Raw genomic sequence first — 9,645 nt, forward strand, 5'->3', positions numbered from 1 at the left:
TCCCTGGTGGCACAGTGGTTAAGAATCCACCTGCCGTTGCAGGGGACACGCGTTCAAGCCCTGGTCCGGGAAGATCCCACATGCCGCAGAGCAACTAAGCCCATGCGTCACAACTACTGAGCCTGCGTGTCACAACTACTGAAGCCCGCATGCCTAGAGCCCGTGCTCCGCAACAAGAGAAGCCACCGCAATGAGAAGCCCACACACTGCAACGAAGAGTGGTCCCCGCTCACCGCAACTAGAGAAAGCCTGCGCGCAGCAATGAAGACCCAACACAGCCAAAAATAAATAAATAAAACAAATAAATTTATTTAAAAAAAAAGAGAGAGAGAGAGAAGCATGTGATGAGGCACTGGCTGGCTTCCCTGCCATCCAGCTGGGAATTCATTTCCTTGTGGAAAGTGACATCAGAAGCTCTTCTTCACTAATAGTCTTAGTGGCCCCTTCTCCTTGGACTCTCCCAAGATGAAAGAGTGTCAGGAAATGCGTAAAAGGAAGAGGGGGAGAAAGCTAGAAAAAAAACTTTGAACAATCTTTGAAGGGACTTCCCGTGTGGCACAGTGATTAAGAATCCACCTGCCAATCTTAACAAGAAAAGAAATGGTTCTGAAGAACCTAGGGGCAGGATAGGAATAAAGATGCAGATGTAGACAATGGACTTGAGGACACAGGGAGTGGGAAGGGTAAGCTGGGACAAAGTGAGAGAGTGGTGGACATATATACACTACCAAATGTAAAATAGCTAGCGGGAAGCAGTCACATAGCACAGGGAGATCAGCTCAGTGACCACCTAGAGGGGTGGGATAGGGAGGGTGGGAGGGAGAGGCAAGAGGGAGGAGATATGGGGATATATGTATATGTATAGCTGATTCACTTTGTTATAAAGCAGAAACTAACACACCGTTGTAAAGCAATTATACTCCAATAAAGATGTCAAAAAAAAGAATCCGCCTGCCAATGCAGGGGACACAGGTTCGATCCCTGGTGGGGGAAGATCCCACGTGCCGCGGAGCAACTAAGCCCGTGAGCCACAGCTACTGAAGCCCACGCGCCTAAGCCCGTGCTCAGCAACAAGAGAAGCCACCGCAATAAGCCCGTGCACCACAACGAAAAGCAGCCCCCTCTCGCCACAACTAGAGAAAGCCCGCGTGCAGCAACGAAGACCCAACGCAGCCAAAAGTAAATAAATAATAAATTTATTAAAAAAAAAAACTTTGACGTTTGGGACACTTTGGGTAGACACGGGGAGTGAATCTTCCAGCTTCTGAGACAGGTGCACAACAGGCCAGACTGGGATGGATCTTCTCTTGAAGAGCCCTGTAAGCAAGCCAGCCAGCGGCCGGGGGCCCTGAGGGCAGGCCCCCGGGGCCATGTCAATCCTGCTTCAGCTTCATTCTGGGGCTCATACCCAGAGCAGAGGTCCTCAAAATGTGAAACACAGACCAGTTCTGTGAAAATCACCTGGGAAGTGTTTATGAAAACCACCAGTCCTCCTCTGCCCCCTCCGCCCACGTATCAGCAGCCGGTGCCAGAGATCTGCATTTGTTTCTAAAAAGCACCTCCCAGTGCTGAAACAAACATTGTAAATCTGGAGGCTTATAAAACTCTCCGTGTCTCAGAAACCCAGGGCGAACAATCACAAATCCCCCACCACCTTGCCCCATCTTGAATCACGCTCCCCCCAGAACACAGCGCGCCGGGCAGCCCAGGGAACGGGGTGCAGACATGATTGCTTCTACCTTATTAAGAGCTGAGCAGCCTTTCCTGGGCCCCATGCTTCATTAGCACGTTGGTGGTGTTGCTTCCTGTAGCTGACTCTCTGTTTCCATTCTGGCAAAGTGTTTGCTCTCTTATCTCTGCTTTGGGGGTTGGGGGAAGATGAGCTTCTCACGGAGCCTGTCTCTGCCTTCTTTGCAGTTTCCCCGTCAGTGCCCCTCACATCCCCCTCACAAGGCAGAGACCCTGGCTTCCCCCTGAGCCTCGCTGCGGAGCACCACACCCAGAGGAGCTCGCCCCTCCTGCAGTCGGCATCGCAGCTACATCCAGGTAGAACCAAACCTGTTGTTTCATATTTTGGGTCAAGTCAGCCTGACATTTAAGGGATAGAGGCAAGGTAGGGAGTTGATTGGGGGGTAGAAAGTTCTAGAAAGATAGATGGGAAGCTTTAGAAAGAAAGAAAGAAAAACCAATAGACTTTATTTGTGAGGGACTTTGGTAAATAAAGATTTACGAAGACGAATTTTGAGAGTAAAATGTTGTATGTTAGGGAATGTTCGGAAGACATGGAGACCAGGAGGAGTTCTGTCATTTTTATCTACTAAAAAAAGTGGTTATACCACACAGGATTATATGTAAAACACAAACCAATTCTGCCTTTTCTCCTAGGAGTCAGCAATTTAGGAAGAGCCAGGGAAAGTGGCAGACAGGCTGGCAAGCAGATGACGATTAAGAGAAGGCTTAGAAGGAGGAGCTGAAGCCAGAGACGGTCCTGGGATAATGGATGTCACCATACCGACCCGCTCAGAAATCAGAGCGAGGACCTCACAGCCCAGCACTCTGCAGGGAACCCTCGGCAGCCCAGACACGTAAGTGGCCCGGGTGGTGAGCTCTCCCCTCCCCTGATTTAGACAGAGGGCCCTGGTCTACCCTGGGATGCTTCTACCCCAGCAGCATTGCCACCCCTCACCAGGGTGGTCCCCTGAGACCAATAAACTCTAGACTCAGAGAAGTTTACTCAGAACTGCTTGGAGGAAAGAAATGGGTATTGAGGAGAAAAAGGAGTTGATAGGGGGAGACAAAATATGATAACACAACATTTCCTTAGAGCTGGCTGCCGGCCTGGTTGTATTTCTCACGCTCAGAGGTCCTGATTGCTGTCCTCGATCATTACTGTCTCAGGTCCCACCAATCACTCCTCAAAGAAATAAAAACAAAAACTAGTTCCCACTCTGATGGAAATAGAAAGCCCACTTTTTTCATGTGTTTTTAGGCCCTAAAAACTTGCCATGAATAAAAATGGAATCATAGATATCATAAAGGTATATCCTTAGAACATAAAACCCCACAGAACTAATCGTAGATGTAAATTTTACAGCTAAAACTTCAATATTATATTAAATAAAAAATCCATCAGCCATTGAAACTTTGACAGTGGGAGGTATAAGTTTCAGTGCTATCATAACAGCACAGCTCAAAATAATAAATTTTAAATCACTGTAGTTTGGGGCGGTAAGTATCATTACCATGACAAACAAATACATGTCACTTGCAGGTGGACAGAGGCATTGATGGGGAATGAATTCATAAAATGTCAGAACCCTGCAACTCCCCCGGCAAAAAAATCCTATCTCTATATTCATTCATTTGTTTGATAATTTACTCATTCATTCATTTAACAAATATTCATAAGGCCCCTACTGAGTACCAGGCACTGTTCCAGGCACCAGGTGAACCAGACAGACAAGTTCATGACCTCCTGGAGCTTACAGTCAAGTGGGAGAGTCAGATAGAAACAGATGAACAAATGCATGGATAACATAATGTCAGTCAGTCGTAAGTGCTCTGAGGAAAAACCAGGGCAGAGTAAGAGGACTGAGAGTACGAGGGAGGGTGTGGCCAGGAAGGACCTGTCTGAGGAGGTGACATTTCAGAAGAGACCTGAGTGAAATGAGGGACTGAGCTGTGGGAGAGGAAGCAGCAGGTCTGAGAGACCAGACTGCTTTGCCAGGAACAGCACAGAGTCCTGGAGGTCAAGGTCAGAGGAAAAGTGGTAGGAAATGAGGTCAGAGGCAGGCAGAAGCCAGAACAGAAGAGGCCATGAAGTTCTCACTGGGTAGGGACTATGGATGTTATCCCAAGTGTGACAGGAAGTCATGGGGGGTTGCAAGCAGAGGAGGGACGTGATCTGATTTACCGTTTAGAGGATCACTCTGGCCCGAGCATGAAGATAGTGTGTTGGGGCCAAGAGTGAAAGCAAGGAGACCCATTAGAGAGGTTCTTGCAAAGGTCCACATGGAATGCACGGTGGTTCAGACCAGGGTGCTGGTAATGGAGGAGCAAGAGGTGACTGGTTTGGATAGATGCCCAGGGATGAGCAGACAGAGTCTGCTGGTTAACTAGAAGTGGGGTGTGAAAGAAAGAAAACATTCAAGGATGGCTCCAAGGTTTTTGGCCGAGTCATTAGATGATGGGAAACACCGGAGGGGCAGGTTTGTGGGGAGAGAGCAGGAGTTCTGTTCCAGACATTTTTGGTTTGAAATGTCTATTAGGCAACCTTGTGGAAATGTCCAATACAGAGTTGGGTAAACAAGCCTAGAACTCAGGAGGACAAAAATCTTCCCTGATAGATGACCTGGTTTCTAGTATCTGGGGGAGCAGGTCTGCTAGTGAGTCCTTCTGTAACATCAGTTGGCTGCTTCTTATAGGCAAAGCAGAGCAGTAACTCCGTGCCTGCCTGGGAACTGCAAGTAACCCAGAACTTGCTCCGTGCATTTGCTAAATTCCGCAGAACAACAGAGTGTTGCTTGGAGACCAGCTCCACAAGTTGGTGCTACAGGGGTTATTCAAGTGCAGGCAACATGAACTCTTGTCCCAGAGCTGCTCCCTAATTGTAAGTTGGGTAATCTTCTCCTTCAGGCAAGACAGAAAGCCCAGGAGCAGCGAATGGGGGAAGCGGGAGCAGGTGGACTTGACATTACAAGTTTGGAAGACAGTGTGAAGCCATAGAAAGAAGAGTCTTTGGGCCCAAACAGACCTAGACTCACGTTCCATCATGCTCTTTCCTACCTGTGTGATCTTTGACATGTTACTCTACCTTTCTGAGTCTAATTCTCGGATTCCTTGGTCACAAAGAGAAATGGGATTGTTGTACAGATTAAATAAGGTTCACATGCAAAACACTGGCATCCAGTAGGCATTCAAAAAGGATAGGTCCCTTCTCCCATGTCCTATTTCCCTCTCTCCAAGGGAAGATGACCCTCTCTTCCACCATCCAGCCCAGCCCACCTCAGTTTCCTTCACCGGGCTCTCATTCCAAATCCTCAAGCCCTACCTCCTAAAGGAAGCATCTTCTCCAACTTCCCACCCTCCTATGGCTGGGTCATGGCGTCTGGTTTTCCTCGCAGAGCTAAAGACCACAACAGCAGCATCTTTTCTGGGTTTGCGGGACTCCTTGCCATCCTCCTGGTTGTCGCAGTTTTCTGCATCCTGTGGAACTGGAGCAAATGGAAGAAGTGTGAGTCCCTTGTTTGTCCGAAGTTGAGACACACTAGGATCAATCAACTAGCCTGGTATTTAAAGCCCAGTTTACCCTCCAGAGATAAACTGTTGAGCTGGGCAGTCCTCTGTTCTTACCTGACACACGGGTCATCGTCTCCCTTGGGATCCTAAGCTGTGACTCCATAAGGCTCAGTGCTGAGTGGAGTTCCATTTCGAAAGTCATTGCCCTGGTATCCCTGTGCCCTGCTTCTGTCCACTGAGTCCCCTATGCTTCTAGCTCAAAGGGAATTGGTCGAGTCTGAAAACGTATTTTTCATGATACATGGTGAGAGGGTGGGCAATATTTTCAGGGACGATCTCATCCCCAAGGGGCCCCGCATTCTGTGCAGCTGGGCCCAGCCATGACCTCCGTGTCTCTCATTGCCTTGCAGGGCGAGTTCCTTACTTCCAAGTTACCGTCATGCCCTTGTTGACTCTGCCTCGACCCAGACAAGGAGCCAAAAATATTTATGACCTCTTGCCCCGAAGACAAGAAGAGCTGGGTAGGTTTTTCTTTCTAATCCATGGAGTCCAGACCTACAGAACTTCTACCCCCGGAATGTACCTCTCACCTGGACGCAACTTTCTCTAAAGTTGCAGACCTTTCTGCCCTTCAGGGAGCATGAGAGAGAATGGGATAGATAGACTGCAAGATGCAACTCCAGTGGGGGCTTGGAGAGCTCGAAGAAGGGAGCGGGAGGTCATCTGGGTTGGGGGTTTTGTTTGTTTCTTTTTCCAATTTCATTGATAAAAAATTGACATACATCACCGTATAAGTTTATGGAGTACAGCATTATGGTTTGATTACATAGACAGCAGCTTTGGTTTTTCTTGACGTAAGTTAGCAGGCGACAGCTGGGTACGTCTAGCATTGGGAAAGACATACAGAAGGAGAAAATGGCCTCCAGCCTCAAGGCAAGGAGGGTTCGCCCCAGGAGCCTCTTTCCCAGTCTCCTCAATTCCTGTGCTAGTGTCCTTTTGTCCTCAGCTAGCCGAGGAGGGTTCCAGGTCTCCTAGCACATCATCCTTGTAGCTCTGACCCTCTCCCCACAGAACGCCAGGCCCCAAATCCCAGACATCACACAAACCCACTTCACCCAAGATGCAGGAATTGTACAGGCCGAAGCACTCGGAGGACTGGCTGACTACGTTCAGGGTTTGTTCTCTGTCCTTTCAGGAAGACATCCGTCAAGAAGTATTCGTATTTTCAGTACCGAGAGCCTCCTCTCCAGAAATTCTGACAGCCCTCCCTCCGAGCATGTGGTAAGAGCCAAGTGAAATGACAACCCGTTTGGGAGAAATGATATGTCTCTGGCAGAAGAGCTGAAGTGCAAGAGTGCTAGGTCTTGGCTCTAAGCCTCTGCAAACAGCATGTCCTTTGGCACACACACACCACCCGCCTGCCCCCCACCCCCGAGGCCCTATTAATAAATTGGGAAGACTAGCCTCAGGACTTCCCTACCACCCAAGGCAAAAAAATTTAGAAAGAGAGGAGCAAGCACTTGGGATTTTAGGAAAGGCACCAGGGCACGTGTATTCAAGGACACGATGTTAGAACTGAAATGTGTTTTCCAAATGAGTGTTGTCCCCTTCAAAGTAATCACCTTGGGAGGGTACCGAAATATTCCAACAGTGCTGTTGGTACTCAAAATACTCTTAAAGTCCTACTTTGACAATTACTTCTGAGCCTATGTCTAATTGTTTCAATCCTCCTCCATAGCAGAAATACTCGTAAGTTCACTCAGCACTGTAACTGGTGTAGAAAACACTGAGCACGTCGGGGATACCTTTGAGGTTACAAGGGCACCATTACAATTAATAACAATAATCCCTTGTGTCTTGTAGTCTGGCTCTGAAGGCAGCTCCCCAGGAGGAGTCACACCAGAGACAGTAGAGGGACTATTTTGAAGATCAGGGTGCTTATTTCCATAGATAAGTTCTCATTAGCTTGTTAAAAGAATCAGTTCCTTTGGTTTTGTGACCATCCTTGGGTAAGTACAGCCATGCTGCAGCTGCTGCTAATTCGGTTGTTACCTAGCCTTTCTTCACCCAGGGGCTTAGGTTGATTACCATGCGGCCGCTCCATGTTGCCACCTTTGCTTCCCCTTCCTCTTGCATGTCCCATCCTTGGGCTCTGCTCCTGCTTCTAAAACTTTCTGGGGCAGCAAGTCTAAGGGGCTGATAAAAGGAAGAGCGGAGGAAACTCCACTGCTAAAGCGACTTCTAGGACTCAGGGGGGCCCTGAGGGAATTTTGCATCTAGAGTTTAGATTTCAAACTGGCTTAAGCCCACAAACATGTTTGGATTGTACTCTGTAGTGTTTGAAGGACATTTTGAACCAGTTGGCAACATTCAAAAACCTAAAATATTTCATATTAAAGTCCAGATGTCCAGCTTTTCTTGAAAATCAGAAGTTCTGGAAACAACAGACTAGCATCTCTAATTGGCCATAAGCAGCTGACCTGCGTGTCAGCTGCCCCTATACTAATATAACAACAAGCATTTTTTAGTGTTTTCTTTGTGCCAGGAGCTATTCTAAACACTTTACGGTCCGTAATCCATTTACTCCTCACAAAACCCTCATGGTGTAGATATTATTATGATTATACCCATTTTATAAGTTAGGAAACTAAGGCACAGTGAGATTAGGTAACTTGCCCAAACTGAGCACAGAGTGGTGAGGCCTGGGACTTGCACCCTCAGTCTGAGCCTAAGCCTCTACCTTTAACCACTATGCCGCGCCTCAGTGTGCTCTGGGGTGTGGCAGGCTCTCTCCAATTCCTAATACTTCCCCCACTCCCCATTGAAACCCCACAGTGTGGCCAAAAATCTGTTGCAATTTATTGTCAAATTTACACTGCTGCTTTCCTTAAACTCAGCCTACTTCACTTATTCCTACCTAGCATCTGAAGCCTTGAGGTTTGAGATCCCTGATTCAGACCTTTTCTCCAAAGTGAAGAACTGAGAGGAAGAACCATTAGATGTAGTAGTACTGGGCAGGGAAGAAGAAAGGTTTTGTCCATGTTTCTACTTCTATCCTGTCACTGGCTTTTTCTTCTTACTCATAGCCCTCCCAAGCAGGTGATGCCCTCCATGTGCACAGAGCCCATACTCATGCCATGGGGTATGCAGTGGGCATCTATGACAATACCATGGGGCCCCAGATGTATGGAAACCTCACTCCCTCAGCGCACTATGTCAATGTCAGAGCTTCAAGAGATTGCCCAAGCACTTCTTCAGAGGATTCAAGAGATTATGTCAATATCCCCACAGCAAAGGAGATTGCTGAGACTTTAGCTTCTACCAACAGCCCTCCTGGGAACCTCTTCATCCTCCCAAGTTCCAAGGTGCTGGAGTTGACTGAAGAAATAGATGAGGGCTGTGGGAACGCCAGTGACTACACCAGTTTGGGGTCTCCAGGAACTGAGAGCAGTTATCCACTCAACGATGGCGAAGGGTCTTCTCAGACCTCAAATGATTATGTCAACATGGCAGTGTTGGATCTCGAGACCATCCAAGGGAAGCAGCCCTGGGGAACTTTTCAGTGCTGCAGAGATTATGAAAATGTACCACCAGATCCCAGTGGAAACCAGCAGCGGGAGGAGAAGGAAGCCACATCCTCAAACACAGACCATGTAGAGGGCAGGACAGGTGGTCCAGAGACCCACATCCAACCTGTCATGCAGTCAGGGAGTTTCCTGGCCTTAAAGGATTATGTGGCCTATCAGTCATCTGCACAGAGTGAGAACAGTCAGATGAAACATGGAGAAGAGATGTCAAATGAAGACTCTCATGACTACAAGAATGTGTGAGCTGCCAAGGTAGGAGCTAGGGACTTTGAGCAGGGGCCTGACACATGGCTCCTTCCTGATGAATTAACACCCAGCCACCCAGCTGGAAAGTCACGTGGAGTGGTCTATCCTGCCGGATCCATAGCCATTACAGGGTCTAGTGAAGACCCTTGACCACCCTTGTATTTCAGTGGATTCGTTTGGTTACGCTAAAAAGAAGCTGAAATGAGTAGGGAGCTAAGAGGCTCACAAAAGCAGAGGTTTGAGAAAGTCAGAAAGAAATTCTTCTCAGGCAGGGTGCTGTTACCTCTCATACCAACTTAAGAATGCTGAAACTGCCTTATAGGTCTGTGAGGAGGTTAAAAATGGAAGAGTGCTTTAGTACACAGTGGAAACATGAAGTAGTCTAAAATCATTACCTTCACTAATACCAGCAGGCTGCAAAGCAGGAATACAGATTATTTGGTAATCCAGGCAGAGGCCAAAAGGAACAAGGAAGTTGGGCTGGGGTGGGGGGACAGTTTCCACTCTAAAATGAGTGTGGACAACCAAACGCTGGAGAAAATGCAGAACAATAGGAACTCTCGCTCATTGCTGA

At 47.9% G+C, this 9,645-nt stretch overlaps 1 protein-coding gene across 1 annotated transcript; it reads left to right on the forward strand.

Annotated features, from left to right (window-relative positions):
* Positions 1-2,496: 2,496 nt before the first annotated feature.
* On the forward strand, positions 2,497-9,068 carry LAX1 (lymphocyte transmembrane adaptor 1; the record flags this gene model as incomplete). Its single annotated transcript, XM_082676210.1, has 5 exons — positions 2,497-2,585; positions 5,124-5,233; positions 5,649-5,759; positions 6,434-6,519; positions 8,325-9,068. The coding sequence occupies 5 exons, from the start codon at positions 2,497-2,499 to the stop codon at positions 9,066-9,068; spliced, it is 1,140 nt and encodes a 379-aa protein (XP_082532336.1).
* Between the last annotated feature and the right edge of the window lie 577 nt (positions 9,069-9,645).

The sequence above is a fragment of the Grampus griseus genome (assembly GCF_964374135.1).
Source record: "Grampus griseus genome assembly, chromosome: 1".
Lineage (NCBI taxonomy): Eukaryota > Metazoa > Chordata > Mammalia > Artiodactyla > Delphinidae > Grampus > Grampus griseus.